General features: G+C 47.4%; 9 protein-coding genes across 9 annotated transcripts; 5 read left to right on the top strand and 4 right to left on the bottom strand.

Annotated features, from left to right (window-relative positions):
- Positions 1-1375: 1375 nt before the first annotated feature.
- Triagg1_155 (transcriptional regulator family: Fungal Specific TF) lies at positions 1376-3394 on the bottom strand (the record flags this gene model as incomplete). Its single annotated transcript, XM_062896553.1, has 1 exon — positions 1376-3394. The coding sequence occupies one exon, from the start codon at positions 3392-3394 to the stop codon at positions 1376-1378; it is 2019 nt and encodes a 672-aa protein (XP_062760505.1).
- Positions 3395-3691: 297 nt separating this feature from the next.
- Positions 3692-5149, top strand: Triagg1_154 (uncharacterized protein; the record flags this gene model as incomplete). The annotated part of the gene is made up of 1 exon (XM_062896542.1): positions 3692-5149. The coding sequence occupies one exon, from the start codon at positions 3692-3694 to the stop codon at positions 5147-5149; it is 1458 nt and encodes a 485-aa protein (XP_062760504.1).
- Positions 5150-7572: 2423 nt separating this feature from the next.
- Positions 7573-8355, bottom strand: Triagg1_153 (uncharacterized protein; the record flags this gene model as incomplete). The annotated part of the gene is made up of 1 exon (XM_062896531.1): positions 7573-8355. One exon carries the CDS (start codon positions 8353-8355, stop codon positions 7573-7575), a length of 783 nt encoding a protein of 260 aa, XP_062760503.1.
- A 2642-nt stretch (positions 8356-10997) lies between these two features.
- On the top strand, positions 10998-11428 carry Triagg1_152 (fungal hydrophobin; the record flags this gene model as incomplete). Its single annotated transcript, XM_062896520.1, has 3 exons — positions 10998-11169; positions 11233-11318; positions 11387-11428. 3 exons carry the CDS (start codon positions 10998-11000, stop codon positions 11426-11428), a joined length of 300 nt encoding a protein of 99 aa, XP_062760502.1.
- Positions 11429-12092: 664 nt separating this feature from the next.
- Positions 12093-13370, top strand: Triagg1_151 (uncharacterized protein; the record flags this gene model as incomplete). The annotated part of the gene is made up of 1 exon (XM_062896509.1): positions 12093-13370. One exon carries the CDS (start codon positions 12093-12095, stop codon positions 13368-13370), a length of 1278 nt encoding a protein of 425 aa, XP_062760501.1.
- A 690-nt stretch (positions 13371-14060) lies between these two features.
- Triagg1_150 (uncharacterized protein) lies at positions 14061-16318 on the top strand (the record flags this gene model as incomplete). Its single annotated transcript, XM_062896498.1, has 3 exons — positions 14061-15332; positions 15394-15992; positions 16045-16318. 3 exons carry the CDS (start codon positions 14061-14063, stop codon positions 16316-16318), a joined length of 2145 nt encoding a protein of 714 aa, XP_062760500.1.
- Positions 16319-16621: 303 nt separating this feature from the next.
- On the bottom strand, positions 16622-18414 carry Triagg1_149 (uncharacterized protein; the record flags this gene model as incomplete). Its single annotated transcript, XM_062896487.1, has 3 exons — positions 16622-17399; positions 17459-17599; positions 17663-18414. 3 exons carry the CDS (start codon positions 18412-18414, stop codon positions 16622-16624), a joined length of 1671 nt encoding a protein of 556 aa, XP_062760499.1.
- A 4058-nt stretch (positions 18415-22472) lies between these two features.
- Triagg1_148 (uncharacterized protein) lies at positions 22473-23000 on the top strand (the record flags this gene model as incomplete). The annotated part of the gene is made up of 1 exon (XM_062896476.1): positions 22473-23000. The coding sequence occupies one exon, from the start codon at positions 22473-22475 to the stop codon at positions 22998-23000; it is 528 nt and encodes a 175-aa protein (XP_062760498.1).
- Positions 23001-23182: 182 nt separating this feature from the next.
- On the bottom strand, positions 23183-24443 carry Triagg1_147 (uncharacterized protein; the record flags this gene model as incomplete). Its single annotated transcript, XM_062896465.1, has 2 exons — positions 23183-24303; positions 24374-24443. 2 exons carry the CDS (start codon positions 24441-24443, stop codon positions 23183-23185), a joined length of 1191 nt encoding a protein of 396 aa, XP_062760497.1.
- Between the last annotated feature and the right edge of the window lie 739 nt (positions 24444-25182).

Below are 25182 nucleotides of genomic sequence, written 5' to 3'. Positions count from 1 at the left end.
TTTTTTTGGATTGGCCGATTTTGGTCAACAATGATAATAAACGGCGTTACGACCTGGTGGTCCGTTGGATGTGAATACTGCCATGTAATAACTGCAACTTTTTTAATAACGTCCATTTCGCGCGGGTTCTATTTTAAGAATTTATAATTACAAGCTACTGCTGTATAGTCGGCGACTCTTTGCCTTCACTACCTAATTATATCATGTTCTGGCATCGATTCCTTAATATTTGTCACGATCCGCCACACTCAAGACACTCAAATAACTAACCTAATTGTATACTTTTGCAACACTGAAATCTTCATTGAGCATGAACAGTATTATTCAAGGTATTCGATCAACTCAATAAGATTGCCTTCAGGGTCAGAAATATACGCAAATGTAGTGCTAGCGTCGATTTCGTCTGCACCCTCTGTAATCGGCTGTATTATCCGGACACCATGCTTTTGCAACTTGTGCAGAGTCTCATTAAGATTTGGAACTCGAAATGCAAAATGAAAAAGGCCTTGAACAGCTGATGCAGTCAATGACGATGTGTTCAATCGAGTACTGTGTGTCGAAGACGAGAGGGATACAAGTTCGACGATTGCACTTGTTCTTGGATTCTGTAGTTTAACAGACTGAATTGTTTGTGCTTGAGATGAGGAGGGTGTTGTAGGCGGAGTTTCTGTTGGTATTTTCATTGGGCCGACGATCTGGAGAAGGTTGCTGAAGCCCAAGGTTCGATTGTACCAGTTGCGTTGTGAAGCAAGATTTGAAACGGAGATTCCGATATGGTTGAAGTAAAAAGTTGGAGTTGATGGTGAACACTCGGATGCAAAGGCTGATGATAGAAGAAGGATAAAGTATAGAGGTTGGAAAGTCTTCATGTTGGTTGGTTCTTATGAAAAGAAGTTCAATAGAGGTTTCGTAGTGCAGAATAGTTAATAATAGGATGATATAAATATAACAATGCTTTAAATACAAATATCCAGGCAGATTTGGCAAATATTCATGCTATATCCATACTATATATGCGTCATCGTAGATAACTATTCCAAGCTTCCCCTTTTATTCGCAAGGGAGACCATTCGTGTACCCATTGATATAATACCCGCTAATGAATACACGGTAGACAAATAATCTATCATCTTTGTTCAGTATGTTTACTGAAATAAATTAAAACCTTGCTTGATAAGACTTACCGGGTTTATTATAGATGCTAACTCCGTTCTTTTACAAATAATCAACATCTACCGGTATCACTGTAGATCCTATCACCGTCAATTTAGGGGTCGCAATACTTGGGGTTGGCCAAAAAAGGCAAAATTGATCATCCGGGTCCAAAACCGCAGAAATCCCAAAAAGGCAAAATTGGTCATCCGGACTCAAAATCTCAAAAGCTGATAAGCTGATCTTCAAACAACCACTCCGCCGGAAACAGACTGAAATTGCCGGCCAAATTAAACTCCGTTTCATCAGGGCTGCCAGGAAGGGAATCATTTAACGAGGTCACACTCGTTACACATCCTTTATGAAGTGTACCATTTTTAGTCTTGTCTAGGGGGCTGGTGACCTTGGCTTTGCGTTGCGAGCGCAAGGTTGTGATATAATCCGGCTCGGGCGCTGCATCGCTTGGTGGATTGACTGCCCAGGCTTTGAGTGTTAGTCTGCCAACCGCAGCTTGGAACGCTGTCTTGGCATCAATAATCTCAGGGTGGTACGAGTGGATGTCTGCCATTTTGCTCCAGATGCTATTGCGCTCCATGGGTGAAAAGATGCCGACCTTTGCCAGGCTGGTCAGGACACACATGAGCGCATCCCAGAGGAAGACTGCCTTTATTTTCCAACGAAACCTCTTTAGTTGGGGGTTACTGTAGAGTGTGCAGTCGGTATCGAGAATCTTCAGAGCTAGCTCGCAAAGCTGTTTCCTTTTGGAATCGCCAATGGTATGATTCATCAGCGGGGAGATTCGGTTGCGTAGCCGTACCGCATTGGTGGCGGATCTTACGCTTCCAAGTACAAGAAAGTGCAGCGGGTTGATGATATCGCAGTACCGGAGATACTTGGTCTCAATAGTGCTTTCAACCTCGTCGATAAGCCTTTCAAGTTCTCCACTGGCCTTCAGTTGGATCGTACCGCCGGCGTCCTTCGTTTCGACCCCAGTGCGCGTGTACAAGTTGGACAACTCTGCTTTCGTGAGGCAGTAAATCATCTCGGAAGCGCCGTTCAGCTCTTCTGGCTGGTGCGTCATATCAGGGTAGATCTGCGCATCGTTGATGTTGAGCGGTGGTTTAGTGTCCCAGCTGTTAGGCGAGATGGAAATGCCGGTGCCCGAGACTTGACCAGCGTATCCGTCGAGAGGGAGAAGCTGCCAGAACAGTCGCCGCCGCATTTGAACATCATATGGAGATAATCCGAGACCTTCTCCATCGCGATGGAGTCCCATGCGCTGGGCGATGCGGACCGCGATACCGGTCAACATCCAGAATAGGTGAGGATCAGTCTGTGTGCGGATCGAGATGAGAAAGAGCACGTAGGCCTGGATAATTGGCATTTCTGTTGTCTTAAGCCACGATGCGTTGACTAGGGCTTGTCGAACCGCGTATTGGTACTTGGACATTAATTCAATGCGTGGCTGCCCAAATTCGAGCATACAGTCCTCATCCGACATGGAGAATACGGCAAAGTGGTAAATGACAAACAACAAGCACTCGTCCGCCTTTGATGCCATCGATGGTTTCTGAGAGACTGTCTCGACCATTTTCGCTATTGTTGGAATGTGCAAGATTTTGCAAATAGGCTCGACATTCTCAACGTGCGCCATCCAAAGCTTCATCGCGTCCTTGTAGCTGGGATGATAGTGGACAAGAGGCTGCGAGCCTCCAAGCAGCGCACCGCTTATTGGATCCGTTGTGAACAAGTTTGTGCCCACTGGCGGAATAGGTTGGTCTTCGTCTTCCTCCTCTGATAGTTCATGTATGCTGACTGGCCCAGTATTGAGCCAGAGACTGCTGCCAATATACCGGGATTTGCCGTCACCAGAGAGCAATTCGCCGGTCCTTCTCGCCGGAGAGATTGGATCTTGCGTGCTCTGGTGTGTCTGTTTGCCATCGGCTGAAGGGAGAAGACCACTTTCTTGTAAGATGCGCTCATACCGTACCAACCGCTCGTGCACGTCCTCGTTCCGCTTCCGCTTCCGCTTTCGCGGGGGGTTCGGTGCTTGATAGACGCACTCAAATTCGCCTTTGCCGCAGCTTGAACATGACGGGAGAGTCTTGTCACATTTGACCTTTCTGCGCACGCACTGTTGACAGGTGTAGGGCATCGTGCGGTTGGCTTCTAAGTCGTCGTTCCCATACTCACCCGGGGTCTGGTTGGGCGTGGGAGCAATTGCTACAGGTCGAGTACGCATCGGGACACTTGACGGCCGTTAGACACGGTTCGACGATATGGAAATTATTTGTCTTCCTCGGTTCAAATGGAAGAAGTAACGGAGACAGTTTGATGTTCAATGAATGTGGTACGGATGTCGTTACGGAAGACGGAACGGGCCCGAAGTAGATCCATGGCTCCGATTGGCTGGTGGCATCAAGTCCATCCAAGGAGTTCTTTACGGAGTTAAACGTTATATAAGAGCACTCAGAATGCCAGCAGAGATGAGAGAATTAATTATTCTACGATAGTTTATTTGAAAAGAGTTTCGACTACAATGAGTCAAAAACCGTTAGACTTGGAGGCAGCAAAACCATCTGCTGAAAGCATCAATGATCCCAATGTCGTCACCTGGGATGGACCACAAGACCCAGAAAACCCAAAGAATTGGCCAACCAAGATCAAATGGCGATACACGGTAGCCGTGTCTCTCTTTACATTCATTTCCCCTGTTTCCTCGGCCATGATTGCGCCAGCTCTATCCAAGTTGGGCGAAGATCTCAACATGAACAGTAGACTTGAGATAGAGTTGGCACTTTCCATCTTCATCCTGGCGTACGCCGTCGGTCCATTATTCTTTGGGCCTGCATCTGAACTTTACGGTCGTGTACGTCTGCTACAGCTTAGCAATATATGGTATCTGGCATGGAATCTGGGTTGTGGCTTTGCACAGAACCCGGCCGAGTTATTCGTCTTTCGCTTTCTAGCTGGGATCGGCGGGAGTGCTCCTCTTGCTCTGGGAGGAGGTGCTATTAGTGACACATGGAGCGCTGACGAACGCGGCAAGGCCATGGGAATCTACACTCTCGCACCGCTCCTGGGTCCGGTTGTTGGGCCGATTGCTGGGGGCTTCATTGCCGAGTATAGCACATGGCGTTGGGTGTTCTGGTCATCTAGCGTTGCGGCAGTGTTTATCCAGGTCGTAGGTTTACTCTGGCTCCGCGAATCACACCCAGGCACATTGTTACGAAGGAAGCGAGATTGTCTTGTGAAAGCTACAGGAAACCACAAACTCCACACTGGGAATGCCGAGCCGGAAACTCTTGCCAGCAAACTTGGTGGAGCTGTGGCACGACCAATTCGCATGTTCACGACCCAGCCCATCATCACGGTCATTGCGTTTTACATGGCCTATCTCTTCGGGACGCTGTATCTGATGCTAGCCACCTTCCCAAGCATTTGGACGGAATGGTATGGCGAGAGTGTGAGTATAGGTGGGCTAAACTATCTCTCTATTGCCATTGGCTCTTTCACGGGTCTTATTCTCAACTTCTTCTTCATCGACCGAATTTACCGTCACCTCAAAACAGAAAACAACGGTATCGGTCGGCCCGAGTTCCGAATGCCAACCATGTTCATCGGATCGATCATGGTCTCCGTCGGCCTGTTCTGGTATGGTTGGAGCGTACAGGCGCGGCTACACTGGATCATGCCCAACATCGGTGTCGCCATCTGCTCGGCAGGGACCATGGGATGTTTGCAGGGCATGCAGACTTACACCGTGGACAGCTACCCGACTTACGCGGCCAGTGCCATGGCTGCGTGTGCGCTTCTCCGCAGCCTGGCCGGCTTTGGATTTCCTCTCTTCGCTCCGTACCTGTACAGAGACCTAGGTTATGGTTGGGGGACCAGCGTTCTCGCCTTTATTAGCATTGGCGTGGGTATTCCGGCGCCTTTTCTCTTTTGGGTTTTCGGAGACAAGCTGCGAGCTATGTCGAGATATGCTGCAAACTGAGAGCCAAAGGGCGACACACAAACTCCATGCTATCGCGGCACACGACAATGTGTGATTGGATGGTTCTGCTGTGAGGCGGCTGTAATAGGACTATTGTAGTCGGACAAAAAGGGTTCGCAGCATGATTGCTGGGTGTGCAGTAATTTGAGAGCCATGATATAGATAGAACGGTATTCCTATTGATTCATAACGTATACATATACACAACGATATACATACACGTTTATTTCTTCATTCGTTTACCAATTGAAGCATGATGGCTATGAATGGCGCCAGACACGAATTTCACGTGGGGACAAAGAACAGGGCAGGCAGATCTACAGCTAGAATATGAGCCAGAACAAACTCAATGCGCGATAGACTACATTCATTCACCGCCTTTACAAGTTTGCACAGGTTGCTTTGAGTTGGTGTGACACAAACCGAAGAAATGCTCCCCCCTGGCACGGTAAGATACCCTCGAGGTGGAGGCTGAGGTCTTGGGAGTCGGGGCACAGAGCAGCTGTCACTTCTTCTATGTACCACCCGACGTTCCGCATCAGAGGTAGTTCTGAGACAGTCTGTCTCGGAATGACATGTTAATCACCAGACGGTGAGACATAATTTGGGATCGTGGGGTAGACTGAACCAATCAAAAAACTGGGGTATGTGGAAAATCAGGGCGGCTGTAGCCGTTGGTTGTCTCAATTTTTATTGCGGTCAGTTTGCCAGTGGACGGTTTGTAGATGACTGGCGAGAGAATGGGGTTGCGATTTTTGTGTACGTTGGTTCGCTGTTTGATGTAGGTAGAAGTACAGTTTAATGACTTGATGTGATCTTTATGGATGATTCCAAGTATTAGATATGGTAGGACTAGAATAATTGTCCATGCTCTGTAAAGTTTCTTTCTGCAGACTAAGGGTTTTGTAGTTGTGGCTAATACAGTGCAAACTTCACTTCATCGTGGTGTATTGTTTCAAAACGGCCGTCGCAAGTTCCGCTAATTTTTGGATCAAGTAGCACCATTTGTCGCATAAGAGAGCACCATGGAACCCTTGCATAACCTTCAACCTCGGCACCTAGAAACAGCATCGCAGTAGAAAGACGTGGTATGGCACTCGCGAGTAAATGGCAGTGGTGAAATACACTAATCAAGAGGTATACTGTCCAACGATACACAGTTGTAATTTTTTAAACTTGATCCGTAAATGGCTCCAGCTGATAGCCTTCTAAAAAGAGCACATTCATAGTGGGCTTGATTTAGAGCGGTGTCAACCTCAAAAGTAAGTCAATCGTTGTTTCTGTTCATGAGTAATATCTCGGCAAGTCATATTATCTCATCAGGCATAATGATCAGGGATATAGCCATATGTCTAAGACGTACTTCATATTAACTCTAATTTAATAAGTCCAAGCAAGGGTTCTGCCGACGCTCTTGGTTACATCTCGGCATAATATGTAAGACAAATTACGTGGTATGAATAAGTTACACAGCTATGTAGTCATATTCTAAGATATACGGAGTACTTTATATTGGCTTCTGAGTCAAGGTAAGGGTCCTGTCAAAGCTCTTGGTTACACTTAGACATGGCATATAAGACAAGTGACGTGAGGACGTCAAGGTCACATGTATAAGGAAACGACTATATAAGTGGCATTCTACTCACTGGAAAAAGGAATCAACAAGTCTGGAAACAAGACCAAGCAAACATCACCTTCAGATAGCAGGAAGCTTATCTGGTGAGACAGCTACTGATAACATATCACGTTCGTTTTTCCGTTCAACTCTCTGACTATATCTCACATCAAATTAGGAATTCGCCGATCGCCATCATGCATTACTGGCCTGTTATTCTCTCCGTCATCGGGATGGTTTCCGTCTCGCAAGCCGCCGAATGTTACGCACAGAGCCATGGCAGTTTCTGTATCAACTACGATACATTGCGGTCTCATGCGTCCGATTGGTGCAGGCAAAACTATAACACGCTGAACGGCAACTGGAACACGTTGACTGATGGCGGAGGCAACGTTGCCCGTATTGGAAAAATTGGGAATTTTGAGAATCCACAAGTTTGTACGGATGCATACAATAATATTTTGACTTGCCATGGGCATAAAAACGGGGGGTCATGGACTGCTAATGGAGTATCTCTTAATATCAACTTTTGTGCGTGGTAGCTTGAGGGCTGGGGTTTACTGCAAGGCCTTGTTATGGGTTTTTCCCACCAGTTCCTGGCTAGGGTTTTTCCCCATTTCGTTTTGCAAATGCAGAGGCTAATCGCATCATGAATGATACAAAGAGTTCAATGAGAAGTATTCTATTTTCATTGCATCACGCTTGTAGATACGGGACTTTAAAGAGTAGATGAAGTTGGATGACAAACGTAGAACTTGATTCATATTCGGGCAAGTAAATCGTTTGAACCTGGCACGAAAACTTTGGATCATCCCTGCTGTTGCATCTGCCTCTCGGCCATTAGCCGAAGCACTTCTCTGGGGAATCTTTTGCGTGGATTTTCGCCTGAAAGAATAATTTGGAATAATCGATCCAAGTTGTTGGCTTCTTCTTCAAGTAGCTTCTTGCCTTCTGGAGTGTTATCAACTACCCTGGCGGCATCAAAGTCCAATACATAGACGTTCCTACTATATTGTTGTATGAAGATGTTGCAGAAGCCAACCTCCGGGCGTATCCTGAAGTTTTCTAGGTCATTATGACATATATTACTTGCATGGATTGTTTTTAGAACGCGGTTCGCTTCCGCAGCGATGGCCGGCGTAAGGTGTTCTGGCAGTAGAGGCTCTAGATTGGGAATGTATTCGAATAGCAGCGCGCTGTAAAAGTTTTCTTTCTCAGCGTTCGGCTCAATCCACCCGTGGTCTTTCATGGTCGCCCGAAGAAGCTCTACTGGCACCTGGACACTACCAAAGCATTGGGGGTATCCGGTCTTGATGGACCTTCTGCGGGACCGAGCGAATATTGCTTCACAAGCTGCAGCGGCCGTCAACAGCGGAGCGGTGTAAGACATGTCCAAAAGGCTATTGGCGGCGGTTTCTTGCTGGTACGAGACATCGGGGAATGATGCTTTGTGTACTTTCAAGACGCACAAAGCATTCCTGCGTGAATTAGAGTCCTCGGCTTTGATCACCTCCACGAGGAATGTTGAGTTGCGTCCGTCGTTTAATAGTCGCAGAGGACGGTACACAACTAATGGAGAGAGGTCATGCATAACTAAAAACAGACGTCAAATGGTCAAAAAGCTGGGAAATCAAGGCTGACAAAAGCGTCAAGCCAATTGCTGAGTTTATTGCCAGTATAAAGTACAGATTAGAGAATTCATTCAGGTTGTGATACCGGGTGTAATTCCCCGCTCCCATTACTCATCTCCTGGGGGGACGATCCAAATTCTGGCCGACAGAGCCCAGGTTCGAGATGTTTTGGGATAATGGTAGGCTGAGTTTAATAGTTTAATGGTAGGGAACCAGGAGCTTCTCGACATTTACACAGAACAAGCCACATGCTACACTACGCCATATCCCTTCGAGTGCGATAAGGCACCACCTAAGTACTCTTAAAAGCAGTAGCCAATCAAAGAGTCAGACATCAAGGATTCTCCCCTCAATCTAGAAGAAAGATGGATGCGGTACTTAGGTGGTGCCTTATCGCACTCGAAGGGATGCATGGTCTGCGTGGGATGACTTTCGTTATAATGAAAATCGGACACCTTTTTGGGCTTCTACTGTAATGGTAGTTAAAAATAGTACAGGACGCATAAGGATATCATCATAGAACATTTTTACGAAGCCGGTGGCGAATGGTTGATCAGTAGCCTTTAATATGCTATGGAAACATCACAACCCCCTGCAGATCAAACTAGCTGGCCACCAAGCAACGCCAACGAACTTGGAAATTTTCGTAGGATAAATAGATCAGCGGCTGTGACGCTTCTTCATTAGTGGTTGAGCGGAGTTGCTTCTAACAGCGGCATTCTCGGTGACAAACTCGGTATTATGAGAGCCATTGAGCGTACCGACAATTATGAGTAGAATAAAGGATAATTGAACCCAATTGAATAGTCTTGCGTACGGAAAGCTACATGCTCGAATTACGCATTAATACATATTACAAGGACTAAGATCTTCAAGAATTACGTAGAAGACATACGAGAGCTGCCAGCTTTTGTGACGATCAATTCATGCACACCCGTGCTAACCTGCGCAATTGATCCAATCACCAGAGTTGATTCATCTGGGATTCATTTATCCAGCACGCTTTACGCCACACCAAAATTGTCCCCTACAGAACAAGATACATCCTAGGAATGCCACTTATTGGCTAGCTGCATCATAATTGACGTCTGCCGCGTGTGTTGTGTGAATGCCGTCGTGCCGGACGAAGCTACCCTGTAAAAAGCCGACGTCCCGGTGAATACGGGCGAGCACTTTTAGTGGCTGGACACTGACATATGGCTCTATGCGCTTGATTTCATGATTCTAGTTTCCTCTGGTACAAGGTGGCTTATACCAAGTGTTTGCGTGTTTGCAATTCTTGGCGATGTGGTGAGTGCTCAGTAAGATCGAGTATGACTTAAACAAAGGACAGGGTGTATTCGTTTGAGGTTGCATCTTCATCATAGTGATCTAGATGGAGCATGAAGCATTGGCATGTAACACTCATTGGATATTGATCTCAAGATGCTCAGCCACAGGATCAACTCACCATTTCTCTATTCCGGAATGAGGTGTACCTGCATAGCTGTTTGGTTTGGTGCTACCTTGGCTACTCCCGCTTCCACTCGAGCAGCCACAAGTATGTAGTGAAGGCAATGGAGGTGGCTCAATTGAAAAAAGATCTGCCGTAGTTTAATTGAGTTTTAAGCCATACACTCCGTTGAGTAGATGCTTTCCCTGTTTCTGACTCTTGGCCCTTGCCCCCTGCCCCCGATGCAACAGCGAACAGCTGTAGCTAAGCTTCCTTGAAACGGCATATACCCCGTGGGTGTCGTAAAGCCTGTTTATTCGTAGAAAAGCCACCCGAATTATGATGGCTTATTGGCCAATGTACGTTGGCCGGCATGAATGATCCGTTCAGCTCATCTGGGGTCGGGCTGTCGGGATATGCGCCCCTGAGGAATTGCCACGGAGACTCCAGGCCGAATGGCGAACTAATTGGGGTGTAAGATTAGTGGGAGTATTCATCGACGTAATTTTAATGCTGAACAGGAATGCAGTTCTATCAACAGTTACGTAGATTGATGCGTGAAGTAATTCAATGTCTACAATTACCTTTGCTCAATTGAGGTGATGTCGAAAGATTCCATTCAAATATGTCTCTAACTATACCTATTTGTGAAATCTTCGTGGAATATTAAACTAGAAGTGGCAAATGAACAAACTTAATTGAACACTATCTATAAATAAGTCACTCGTTGAAGAGCGACGGAACAAAGCGGTTGCTGGTGTTTAGATCGTCTCTCGCCACCTACCAACCATTTCCATATGCTCCTAGCGTCACCTTACAGTCGCCATCCTTGCTTGATGATTGAGACATGATGATGGCATATTATTCCGAAGCCCCCTGACGTCCAAGTCCTGGTTCAGCAATTCAGGCACAACAGTATAGCTATCGTCTTGATTTGACAGATGGCGAAGCAGGATGCAACCTCCGACAACAAAGAATTCTTCCTAGCCTTTGCAGACAAGTAGGGTGATACTAGGAACATGAAACCGGATATAAATACCCCTTCATCATCTGCCTCCTTGTCGTTCAAATTCACAAAGCAAATCAGACAACCAACACTGTAAATCACTCGCTTCAACATTCACACATTCAGCTTCAGCTTTTGTCAATACTTAATACGACTCGTTCAAAATGAAGTCTTTCATCGTTGCTACTCTGTTGGTTGCTGGCGTTCTTGCGGCCCCTTCATCTGACGTGAAGGCCGTCAAACGTCAAAGCCAGCTTTGTCCTGGTGGCCTCGAGTCTACCCCCCAGTGTTGCGCTACTGATGTGCTTGGCGTTGCCGACTTGGATTGTGCGAACCGTAAGTAATCGCTCAAGATGCATAGGATGCTCTGATTGAAGATGCTGACTGTTCGCAACTTAGCCTCCAGCCCTGTCACCGATGCCCAGTCTTTCCAGGCTGCGTGCGCCGCCGTAGGCCAACGGGCTCGTTGCTGTGCCATCCCAGTTGTAAGTTGTTCCACATACATCTAGAACCGGCCGAATCGAAGGATTAGATACTGACCACTTTCCTACAGCTTGGTCAAGATTTGCTCTGCACGAGCCCAGTAGGCGTATAATCTCGTCCTTAGCGATAGGAGTTTCCATCTATGGAAAAGACAACGTCGTTTATCGGATTGGGGACTTAGAAGTTATATGGAAACATATAGCTGTTGGTATATGGACTAGTAACTTAATAAATACAATTGTCAAACAATTGATGATGCTCATACTGCGCTTTCTTTTTGCAATCTCATTGTAGCTTGGCCATATTTGATTAAGACATGTAGACATGTATCAGTGTTTGGAGGCAAAAGACTGACTGACTGTTTCGTCGTCACACTTATCTTGCGCATCAAGTGAACGGTGTTTCATGCCCTAAAGGCCATAATGAACGCAAATCTAGGTGTTCTACATGTGTTCATTCCGCGTATCAAAGTACAAAGAAAGATACCCGTTTCTTTGTGTTCAATAACTTTCCATCTCGCGTAAATCTAGTGTGCCCTTCTTGTTACTGAACATATACACAGTTAAAGGGTGAATTTTTGGTTTGACAGGATCGTGAGGTGGGAAAAACGTTCAATGCATCAAAGGATGAAACGATCTTTTCTTGATATGCCAGTGTATAAATTACTCCAGTATGGAACGACTTTTGAAATGAGTATTGTGATTAACAGCTTGAGCAAATATTCGATTCAAAGTATCTTATATCATTGCAACATATACCGCCTCCTCCTGCCAACGATGGCTAATTCTGACATGATCACCTTTGGTTGGGAACTCGAGCTGCTTGTACACTTACAGAAAAACGAATCTGATTCTCACCCATTGCAAGCCGCTAAATTACGTGAGTTGGCATTGAGTCTTAAAGAAAGGGCCCCAGATCTACCCATAGCCGCTGAATGCGCTCATTACCCAAGTCAAAACTGTTGCATCTGTGAGGATGCTCCTCCTGAAGTTCTCAGCCGCGGTCTTCGAGTCTTCACTCCGGCTATGCCTCTATTCACGCCTGAAAGCAACTCGGAGAACTTGTATTTCCACGTTAAACGAGAAATGCTCGAGGTTCCAACAAATGAATATGGTAAGACATTAGCTCAAGGCTTTGAGATTACTTCACCTATTCTAGACAATGAAGAGCTCAAATCTGGACTTCCGAAGACGGCGCAAATAGTCTCAGCTATTCGAAATTGTGATCTAAGCATTTCAGCACATGACAAGTGCGGCCTTCACATTCATGTAGGTGTCAAATCCGGCATGACTTTGACGATAGCCAAGAAAGCAGCGACATTGGTCATGCTGCTCGAGCAACCGCTTTTTACAGCATTTTCTCCAACTGCTCGTTCTGAAGATTCTACATGGTTCAAATACATAGGCAAGTATTCTTGTTTTGCATTCGACGCCGATGACACCGTTAGAGAATGTCATTCGATCACAAAAGATAATACAACTGCGCAGTTACTCAAACATGTGCCGATACCTCCATCGCAAATGAAACCGGCCGCGTGGAATCACCATAACGCCAACAGATGGTATCTTACTTTGGACTATATCTGGGAGAAAGAAAATACATGGGAGCTCTATACCGGACTACTTACAGAAGTAGGCGGAAAGACTAGCCTGGCGATATGCACCCGCACAACAGATGGAAAGTCTGCAGGCGAGATGGATTCTCGTGGTCGTGATGGTACAGACAAACTGGAAGGATCACAAACAACAATCGAGTTTAGGTACCCACCAATGAGTTTCGATCACGAGTTTATCAAGAACTGGGTCGAGATCTCGTGCCGAATTGTCGTGATTGCTACACACGACGCTCCGTTCTTTAGCCAAGTGGCTGCAGGTTTACTCAGTGAGTTGCAAAGGGATGAGAAGCAGTCTGACTTACCCACATGGGCACGACTTCTTACTGTTCTGGGATTGGATCATCAGATTGATTTTTGGACGCAGCAGTTGCGGCGTTTTGGAGCTGGTGAGACCATCCGCTTTCTTGATTCGAAGGGTTTAGTGCTGCCGGACTGTTAGCAGAGAATGAGGGTTGGCTGCTTTTGACCGTGTTTGTATTGTGGGCGCTTTATGCTTTTCTTTTGTGAAAGTTTATGGATTCGCGTGTTATGCGAAATACGAAATAGAGGTGTTTGGATTTAGTTATCAATTGTCGTCTCAAAGTTCTTCTCACATCTCTCCTTCTCTCTCTCGCTCAATCTGTATATGTGTGTTTGTGTAAAAGTGTAGTAATTTCCATTATCAAGCCATGATCAAGGGTTATTGGTCGAGTTAAGGCCATCACGCAATCTTTGACTTTGGCAGGATTCACGATTTTATATTGGAAGGAGTCACATTTCTTGAACCAAGCCGGGTGCTCGATGCCGCGATGCCGCAATATCCGGCTATTTCTAAGCATTCAACTAGACGTCAATGTCGCGCCCCGAGTCTTTTACAACTGGTTGGATTATATGAGTCTTTCTTTTGAATCATTTGACGCGCCATAAAATGACCTTTCCTACTCTTTTGAGAAGTAGAGCTTGTGTCGATCACTCTAATGCAGCACAGCCTCCTCCTTCCCCCGCTTTTCCTACTTTACAGTGTGACGGCTAATCTGGATTGTCTCGGACTTATGGAGTTGAATCCATATATATATATATATATATCTGATATCTTCGACGTAACAACTCCCAATTCAAGATTGTTCTGATTGTATAACAGAGACTCGATATGACTCCTCAGCCCCCCCAACCACCGCTAGACTTCACCTTGGATCCTGCGTCCATAGTTCAACAAGCTGAACTGCTGATATCGACATCGGCAAAAGTTTGGGATGCTGTAGCTCAAATATCCCTCGAGGAGGCGACGTTTGACCTCGTCATTCTCCCTTTGATACGCGATGAGAATGATCGGATGAGTATCTCCCCTCAGCTTGGGTTCCTTCATAACGTGTCTCCTTCAAAAGAGCTTCGCGATGCTTCCAAAGAGGCCAGAAAAATCTTGAATCGTGATAGTATCGGAAGATATTCACGAGCCGATGTCTTTAAAGTCGTTGATGCTGTCTGGCAGAGACACGAGTCTCTTGATCCGGAGTCGCTTCTCTATGTGGAGAAACTGCGAAGCCAATTCATCAAAACGGGACAAGGGCTCACCGACGAAGCTGTGAAAGCTAAAGTGAAGGAGAGTCTTGTAAGGATCAACGAGCTCGAGATGGAGCATATTCGAAACCTCGACTCGGATGTTGCCGGTTTATGGCTGACACTAGACGAACTGCAAGGTGTACCGCAGTCCCACCTGGACCGATGGAAGGCAGATGGCGATAAGCGTTGGATTGATCACAAGATTCCCAATTATACGGCCGTGATGCAATATGCCTTACGAGATGAGACTAGGCAAAAGGTGTGGTTGGACATGGAAAATCGGACGAAAGAGCTCAATGGAGTTAACCTCAAAGAGCTTCTTGTGCTTAGAGATGAAGTTGCTCGTACACTCGGCTACAAGCATCACGCTGAATTGCGAGAGAGTGACAGAATCTTAAAAACAGATGATGCCGTCCACTTTCTGAACCGCATCCGCAATGTTCTACAAGAACTAGGCCTGCGTGAACTTGAGAGTTTAAAAGCACTGAAGGCCGAAAAGGTACAACAAGAGCAATCCCAAGATGCGCACTTATCTGGCCAATTCTTTTCATGGGATAGACCATTTTTCACACGCCTAGCAGAGGATAAATCTCTGCAAGTGGACCAAAACGAGGTTGCCGAATACTTCCCCTTTGACAGATGCCTTTCGAGAATGATGCAGATTTTGGGTGTCTTATTCGGGGTGAAGTTTATAAAGTACCCGCGTGATGCTCCTCAGATTACTACATGGTATGAGGGGGTGGATGTCTACTCTGTATGGGATGACACAGCGGAAGGGGGCGATTTTCTCGGATACTTCTATATGGATGTATTCCCACGAGATAACAAATATGGCCACAAAGGGATGTTCAAAATGAGACCAGTGAGTTTATAATCATTGGTATAAGTATAGGAAAAATACTAAACGATGATTCTTATACCAGGGATATGAACGACAGGATGGGTCACGAACCTACCCTTGCTCTGCCTTTATGACAAATTACTCGCCTCCCAGCGCTACCCGCCCAAGCCTCTTGAAGATTAACGAGGTTGTCTCTTGCTTCCATGAACTTGGTCACACGATCCACAACCTTACTTCGAAGACCAAATATGCGCGATTCCACGGATCGTCAGTCCCACGCGACTTTGTTGAGGTGCCAAGTATTATGCTGGAATATATATTCTGGAACCCGCACATTGTGCGAGCGATATCCGGACACTACTTGACGGAAGAAGATCCAGAAAATGAGAAGAAGCTGCCGGAAGAAGTGATTGAGAGGCTGATTGCTGACCAGTTTGCGCATACGGGGCTTGCGCAACTTTCAACGCTGCACTTCAGCACATTTGACCTCCTCATTCACACGCCTCCTGATCACCAGGCAATTTGCGACATGAATCTTGCGGCAGAGTTTAATAGGCTACGTAGAGAAATATGCTTGGTCAGTGGCCCTGAGGATATTGGCTATGAAGCCGACTTTGGTCACGGCTTCTGTCGATTTCGTTTCCCTATTGGATACAATACAAGTTATTATACCTATCTATCGTAAGTAATTTGCATCTGTATAACACTGAAATGTCATTAAACCAAGTTGCAGATCTCGATCGCTCAGCTACGACATCTTCAAGACAAAGTTTGAGCCACTATTGCCCTCTGGAGCTCTAAACACCACAATGTCTAACGTGGACGATATTATATCTCATGAGCTCCGTAAAGAGTTCCGACGATATAGAGAGATTATCTTGGTGCCAGGAAGCAATGTGGTGTCTTATATGGTATTGCTTAAGGAGTTCTTGGGTAGGGATGCCAATCATGAGGCTTGGATCGAGATGCTACAAGATAAGATTGAGAGCCATGCAACCGAGATGTGAATGAGATGGAGGTCAATCCTTGATTTTGTTGAGGTGGACTACATGGGAGCGCCAAAAGTTACTTTCTAGTGAAATGCAATTCAGTTTAAATCATTGCTAGGTACTATGATTACTTATATGCCTGCGTATTGGCAACACACGCTATGTATATCAATCCCAGACCGTACTTTTGATCCATCTATTTAATTACAAACATGCACAACTGTTGCTCTTGTTGAAATATAAACCCCACTAACCTCTGGATATTGACGTCTTTGTTTTCAACAGTTCTTCCCTTTATATCAACATGTATAGGGCATTGCCTCACCCACTCGGTTCGGCAGTCTCAGCATCTTCTCCTTGCCAGCCCTCGACCGTATTCTTCTTCATTCTCACAAATAGAAGAGTTAAGATTATGGCTGCCCCTGCAAATCCTATTCCCAAGTAAGCCGCGCCTCGATAACCGCCCAGTAGATCTGTTCCATCCTTGTTTATGTAAATCTCAACCGTTCCGGCAAATCCTAAGCCCGTGCTTAGTCCGTACGTAAAGAGAGTTCCTATCAGGGATCCCGCTGTTCCCTGATGCTTCCTCGTCACGATGCTGCTGGCGATGATTTGGCCAGCAGCAAAGACCATGTCTCCTGTACATCCTGCCAAGATCATGGCGGGAAATACCATCGCCCAGAAGGTTTGATGAACCGGCATCGTTGCAATAAGGATATTCATCACCACCGCACCCAAGGCGCCGATACACACAACCATTTCTGCTGGCAGTTTGCGTACAACCCATGCTGCAAAGAAGGCGGCGCCGGTACCGCTGACGGCCATTGGCAAGAATGAACATCCCAGCAAGACGGGATCCCAATTCCGCAACTTCGCCAAGAAGACAGTGACATACCAGATGTATATACCTAGACTCATAAAGACGAAGAAACACACGAGGATCAGCGCACCAAAGGATGGCACTTTCCAGATCTCGAATGGGATGATTGGACTGACTGCCCACTTTGATTCCCAAATTAAGAACACTGCAAAGTGACCGATGGCGACGATGAGGAGTATGTATTCATAGGGATTCTTCCAGCCAACTATGGGGGCCTGGCTATAAGTCTGCGCATTAGTATTGGAACATAGAGTGGCATGGTGGGGAGCATCGCTTACTTCCAGACAAAATTGAACAACACCAGTCCGGCGACACCGAGATATGAACCTATCCAATCAATCTTCCCCTCGGGATCTAATCGCTCGTCATCTGGTACGGCAATGATTGCTGCTCCATAAACTACAGCCCCTAGGACAGCCCTATAATACAATATCAGCTCTATCGTTTCTTTTCTCGGAGTAGCGTAGAAGAAAAGACCATACAAGAAGAAGAAGAGCCATGTCCAGTCTGTCCACTGAAGGAAGAAGCCGTTGAACACGCATCCACCAGCGCCGCCAACCGGTCCCATAGAAGCAAAGAGCGCAAGTGCCAAGTTTCGTTGTCGGCCAGGAGGGAATGTGATTGTTAAAAGAGCTACAGCATTGGGAACGAGAAGACCGCCTCCTATCCCCGCAAGCGCTCTCATGATGCTGATGCCGACAATGTTGGTTCCATACGCCGTAGCTAACGTCCAAAAGATCCAGATGGACGCTCCAAGCGTCAGCATTTTCTTATGACCAAAGACGGTACCCAGTCGGCCACTGATTAGGACGAATGAGCCTTGTGTAAGAGGATATGCTGCCGCAATCCACGTAGACTGGAGGTCTGATGCCCCAATCGCATGTCCAACCGTGAATGCCCCAATGATACCAGCACCATACGCAAACATTTGTACCGCTTGCGTGAGGACAATTAGTATCATGAAAGTGTATGCTCTCTTTTTCGATACAGTTGTTGCTCGCGAAACGGTGGCGCCGAGGGCAGGTAATTGTCCGTTTTCTGGGTCATTGTTTCCCAATGTTTGAGATTTCGGTTCTCTAATGGTGTTTGCATCTTGACTTGGGAGGGTGCATTTCTTTCCACCGTTGGCATTGTTGTTGGCTATGTCTTCCGTCAATGATGAAGAGTCGTACGGCGTAGTTTCACATGACTCTTTCTGCGAGGAGGGTGTCACGTTGGGAAGATCGAAAGCCATATTGGCTGTGTGTGATTAACAAGATAACAATGCACGTGAGGATCTATTCCATTATTTACTTGGTACTGCACATGGTTATAACATCTTTAGACATCTACAACAGTCAGTCGGCTACTAGTATAAGCGATTTGAAGCATTCCATAAGCAGCAGAGACAAGATTCGCATTTGTAATCGAGGTTTCTTGCTGCGTGTCTTGAATTAACTGGGCATGAAGTAACAATTTCATCTGTGTTGGCTTCATCTAATAGGGAGGCTGGACCACATATTGAGACGAGGTAAAAGATGCGTTATGTTATTTCCTATTAAGGAAAGCCACCTCTTCCTTGCAAACAGTTAGCGTGAACATTGTTGGTGGAGCGTTTCATTTGCTCCATATGAGCATTCCGATATTCCGTCCCTGTGAGGCGGCACGGGAAGTTTTCGTGCGTGAATGATGAATTAGTTGCTTCACAGAATGCCATACTTAGAATAGATAGTATCCGTAGAGGTGAATGGCCAGCTATACCGGCGGCTCGGCAGCTTTCCGTGGAGAAGACGCCATCTCGGGAGTTGTGAGGCTAATCAGTTAAGAACAAGCTGTCAGACGTGTTAGTTCTTGTGCCATTAATAAATCTCCCTAGTAACCTATTACCTATTAAGGTATCTACCTGTACGTAAAAGGAAAGATTTAGAAAAAGTACTGGTGAGCATTCTTTAGTACTATATGCCTAGTTGCTAGTCTTTGACCTCAGTCAATCTTTTCTCGAGTGCCGGATCTGCTATGATCCTTTCGCCGCTGATGATGTGTGGTTACTAGTCATTCTAGCTAGCTTGATGATTGAAGTCTTCATATGTATAAATAATCTACAGCCGGTTACATCTGCAGTAACTTGGTAGATGATATTGTCACTTGTCCAACATCGTACAATCGTCAAAGGAAGGTCTTGATTCCTACGGGATAGTGAAAAACTCACTTGTTCCTGATTGGGAATTCTTTGCGAGCAGAGAAGGGCGGGGCTTGGAGTGTAGCTGATTCAGCCTGGCATCTGATTATCTACGTCAAATAAAGGGGCAGATGCAAGAGGGTGAGCACGCACGAACGAGAAGATCACCGCGCCAACTCACGTGGCTACTAAGTTTGTGTCATGTTCCATCGACATCCTCCGTGTAATGTTCCGCCAACATCTTGTGCTCCCTTGTACACTTTTGCCCTCCTTCGTCGTTCGACACCATTCATCATGTACCCAGTTTCGAAAGGCTCCTAGAGCTGCAAGGTCCCTCCGAAAGATAGGTCGGGGCAACAAGGCCACACTGATGAAAAGATTGATCTCGTGAGCGAGCCAGAAACAGAGGACTCACTTCTGGTTACTGCTGGATGGCGACTTGAAAAGGGATGGGCAGAGGCATGGGCGATCGGAGGGCTAATTCTATTGGAATTGATTCCAATCGACTTTGTACTCAGTCTGCGATTTCGCCTGTAGATTTCCTCGAAATTGCCTGACGGCCTGACACGAGTGGCGATAAATAACTGGGAGTCGGCAAAATGCACGACACGACCAAAGTTTTCACGTCTGCACTTCTCCGAGTTGTTGCAGGAATAGCCGCAGCTTTTGGTTAGAGATCCGGGATTCAATACATTGAGACAACTCCATGTCTGGTGGACTTTGAAGGTAACGTTCTGGACCCCTTCACTATCTTCCCATCCACACTCATATGGCTATGAATCCATCAAGTTATGCCATAGAATGATATTGAAATTATCCATAGTGTCAAAGATTATTAGGCATACCATCTTGTTACGGAGACAGACACGCAAGACAGATGCCAGCAGCCGCCTCTGTCCCATGCAAGCTGATTAAAGCATACCCTGGTTGCTTCTGCCAGAGGCAACCACTTAATCAGACCGAATATAGCTGAAACATCCATCATAAGGAGTGTGTATGGACTCATGCAGTTATTGTTTACACGATACAAAGCCGCTTCGACATAGCCGACGCCTTCAAAAAACCTACGCCCGGAACTCACAAGCGCCTCGACATTTCGTTTCTGTGGCACTATCGCTCGACATTGAACTCCGAAATATATGGCTATGAGGGTACTGAAATGATGCGCAAAGATGGAAGAAGGAATTTGCACAGAGAGTATAACATGGCGTCTGTATTGGAATTGTTTCAAGAACCGGGCATTCTGGTTTGCAAGCATGATGCGGTGAAGATGCAGATGATGTCACAACTCTCGATGGAGCATGTCTATATGCCTTGTGACAACTCTGCAGAACTCGACCCGTGGCTTGAAATTACATGAATCCTGTTATCGGGCAATCATCATGGAACCTCTCATGGATTATGCGACACGTTTGCGTACCACAAGTCGGCTTTGGCGTACGGGACAAAAGTGCGACGTGTACTGGGAGATTTTCATTGCGAGACATGGCTTTGACTCTATCCTCGGAACGAGAATGCTGGATCAATATGCTGGCACACTCACAATTAACGAGACGTATCGATGCAGCAATCACTGGCGAGGCGCAAAGTATCCGTGATTGAGATTATGGGCCAACACCCTGGATAGGAACGTCCACCATATTTCAGGATGGGAGCTTCATGGGACCAATTGGACGAAGTTGAGCTGCGCCAAAGGGAATACTTTGATTTGGCACTTGTCAAATTCTTTTTCGAGAACCCAAATAAGGCCGCTTTGGTGAACCTACGCAACGTTTCGTAGGTTGCTCAAGCTTGGAAGGTTGGGATGGAAGTGACCACAGAGGTGGAAGAAAAGCCGATTCCCTTGAAGGACGGAGAGGGGTTGACGATTAGAGACTTGGCTGGCTGAGGAAGAGTGGGAGACATAAGGGAATTGAGGCCAAGCCTGCTGCCATCACGATGAGCAAAGTGCTACATGACACGGCCTGGATAGAAATCGCAAGAGCAAGGAAGATACAATGGTTTTTTATTTGACTTGTGGTACTAGGTATGTTTTTAAACCCTGGAATACTGTACCTGATTAAAATGAATGAAGATGGCAGTGCTCATGGAGTGGCCTTATAGATCGCTCTCATGTGACAAACGAGACCAAGTGATCTTTACAAATCATCTGGTAATAACCATTACCAATTTGCTTCACGCTGAAGCCAGTAGTTGATTACATCCATCGATTGTTATCCAGTAGGTAATTACCCCAGAATAACAAACCAAAATGTACTTTGTCCAGACGTATGACTGACAATCATCACATGCCGAAACGAATACGTCAATCCTCAAGCCCAGCCCGCCTAGCACATGAAAAGAACAACAACAAAAAGGAGAAATAAAAGCCAAGAAGCCGCGGCTGGCACAAGTGCCTGTTACCCCAGATCTCAACCCCACACACCCATCCGATTGCTCTCCCCGCTCTTTGCGCCTAAATGGACATGGATGTACGAACAATCCCAGCCCTTTCCCCGCAACTTGCATGTGTTCCTGGGGAAGAGAGAGAGCAGAAACAAGTACCGACGGGCATAAAGGAATAGTAGTAGAGAGAATTGGCAGGATTTCGTGCTGGGGGGGGCTTTCCCTTGTCTGGGTTGGTATTGTTCATGTTTTGTTGTGGGAGGGGGTTGTGAGCTGCCTGATTGGGATATGGGCCCGGCTGAGGTAGCGACGATCACTTTGTTTTCTTTTGGTGGTGATGTGAGGTTGTAATTGTTAACGTAATTTGAATGATGGGATGGGAATGAGGGAGTGGGAAGGGGGACTAGAGGTGTTGGATGACATGGATTAGATGAAGAGGATCGAACGGATGGATGGGAGGAGTTGAACGGTTGTAGGGGGGATACGAGGGTATATAAGATGGACGATGACGGCTGTGTTTTTTTTTCCGAATGAGAAGAGCTGATGCTTCTTTTTGTGCTTAATTGCCACGCAGTTTTCATAATACTGGAGCTCGAATTGCACTGGAGTTGATTCCAACTTGGTGCCTGTTGTTGATCACGTATATACTCACATCAACACCACAACAAACCCTCCCCTTAGACATCAACAACAACAACAACAACAACAACACCAAGACGCGTATATAACCCAAACAATCCTCCAAAAAAATGCAACTCCGTCTCATCCCCCTCCTCTCCCTCATCACCCCCCTCCTCGCCGCCCCAACCCCGGACCCAAACCCCATCCTCACAGCCATCACCACAATCTCCTCCGACACCACCGCCCTCAACTCCACCGTCGCGTCCTGGGACGGCGACGCCCTCGCCCTCCTCGAAATCACCGTCCAGTCCGCCAAGCTCCTCGCCGCCATCAACCACGGCACCAAGGCCGCCAACAAGGCCGCCAACCTCACCCTCGCCCAGACCCTCGACGTCGCCACCGCCACCGTCAGCCTCGCCACGGGCGTCAACCAGACCATCACCACCATTGTGTCGGCGAAACCCAAATTTGATAAGCTGCTGGTGGTGAGCCCGGTGATTTTGCTCAATTTGAAGCTCGAGCAGGATGCGTCGAGGGACTTTTCGGCGGCGGTGGTAGCCAAAGTGCCGGCGGATTTGCAGGCTATTGCGCAGGGGTTGACGCAGGGCATTGACGATAGCTTTTCGCAGGGAATTGCGGTGTATGAGACGTGGTAATGATGATAATGATTGTGGTGGTTGGTTTCGTAATTTCTGTACGAGTCAGCTCATGAATTGGAAAAAAAAAATGCAACAAGCTGTTTTGGAAAACCATATGCCGTGATTTGATGTTGAACTGATACACGTATGTACAACGCCATCGACTCCTTTTTCTTCCCTTTTCCTTGTCAATTCCTCTCTTAATCCATCTCATCCACCGTCTGCGCATCCGCCTCATGCACACCGTTCACGCCCGCAATGTCCTTGCCATCAGCCCCCGAAACGGCAAACCGCCAGCCAAACTTGTCCTCCTTCTTGCCCAGCTGAATGGCCTTCAAGTCGGTCAACACCTTGAGGCAAACAGGCCCAGCATCCTCCTGGCTCTCGGGAATGTACGTCACCGTCTCAGCCTCCGCCGTCTGCGTAACATTGGGCCCGGCAGCGAAACCGCTGGTGCCACGGCGCGTGATGCTCCGGATGGGCACCAACGCGGCGGCGGTTCCAGCGGCAAAGACCTCGCTAAAGGACGGCAGCTCGGCGTACTTGATGACGCGCTTCTCGACCTTCCAGCCGTAGCTCTGGGCCAGCGTCAGGGCGCTGTGGCTGGTGATGCTGTCGATGACGGACTTGGAGTCGGGCACCACAAGGGTGATGTCGTCGCTGCCGCCGCTGCCCGTCTTGACGCCGATGAAGCCGCTGGTGCTGAACTCGTCAATGTCCTCGTGCCGGGCGCTGTCCAGGTGCAGCGTGATTCCGTATCCCTCGGTCCGCGCCCTGTCGCTCCACCGCAGCACCGGCGCGTAGTTGCCGCCGACCTTTGCGTGGCCGGTGCCGTTGGGCGCCGCGCGGTCGAACTCGTCGAGGATCAGGGCCTTGACCGGGTGCGAGCCGTGGTAGACGCCCGTAGGGATGACGAAGACGCAGAAGGTGTATTCCTCGGGCGCCGACAGGCCCAGCTGGGCGCTGGAGCCGTAGATCTGAGGGCGGATGTACATGGCGGCGCCCGTCTCGTGGGGGGGCACGTAGCCGGCATTGAGCGCAACGGCAGCCTTGCAAGCCTGTAGAAACAGCTCGATGGGCACCGGCGGCATGCAGGCGACCTCGGCCGAGTGCTGGAACCTCACGGCGTTGCGGTCCGGGCGGAAGATGGCGATGTCGTCGTCGCCGGGCATGCGGAACGCCTTGAGGCCCTCGTAGGCCTGCTGGCCGTAGTTGAGCGCCGGCGCCATGCCGTGGATGCGCATGTACGGGTCTGCCACATACTTGAGGGGCGTCCACTTGCCCGTGTGGACTGAGTATGTCGATTCAAGGTGGCCGTTTACTGCGAACAAAGAGAACAAGGGCAGCGGGTTAGTTGACAGTTTGGCTCGGAGCAGCAGCTCGCAACTGACCTTCGCGGACTCGGAACCCGACGTTGGACCAGTCAATGGTGTTGACCGGCGGCGGAGGAAAAGCGCCCATGGTTGAAAAAGAAGCTGTTTTGCTGTTGCAATAAAGTCTGAACTGTTCAATTGACACCGGCAAAGAGTCGAGAGAAGCTCCGGTGGATATGATAGTATCAGTCAGAAACCCAACCAAGCTGGGTTAATTAGAAGAGAGAGAGAAAAAAAGAGGAGGGCAGAAAAGGCGCCACGTCGATCACAGTAAGAACTAAAATAAAATAAAAAAACCTCACTCTCCAGAACAAGAGAGAAGAAAAAAAAGGAGGCCAGAAGAGTCTAAAAAAAGAAGACGCCAATGTGTAAGAACCCAATTGCTCTTGTTTTGTTTTATTTTACCCAAGTGACCTCCTCCACAACGGGAGTCATCGTCTGTTTGCATCCATTTTCCCCAGACCACAAAAAAAGACACCAAACAACCACACAGAGAGAGCCGATTTCGCTCGGACCTGCTCCGCTTCCGGCGATTTCGAGTGCTCCGCAGTGTCCCCGGAAAATCAAAGGCCTAAAGGTTCAATTGGTATGGATGGGAATCACGGCACACTAAGTTGTCTTGGGCAATAGTAGGGCCTTGACTGCGTTGGGTCGTTGGTTTCTGCCGAGGGAAAACAAGAGCAATGATGAGAGAAGTCCCTAGTGAGTTGAGATGGCCCAAGTACCTATGGCAGATGACGCTGCATTCTTCAAGACCCTGCATCTGCATTACCCCTCGGATGGCCTTTGTGTAACAACCCTACAACCAAACCCTGGCTTCAATGGCA

The sequence above is a fragment of the Trichoderma aggressivum genome, assembly GCF_033847375.1.
Source record: "Trichoderma aggressivum f. europaeum strain CBS 100526 chromosome Unknown scaffold_001, whole genome shotgun sequence".
Taxonomy (NCBI): domain Eukaryota; kingdom Fungi; phylum Ascomycota; class Sordariomycetes; order Hypocreales; family Hypocreaceae; genus Trichoderma; species Trichoderma aggressivum.
Note: the sequence above shows the minus strand (reverse complement) of the source record. Positions and strands in the feature narration are given on the sequence as shown.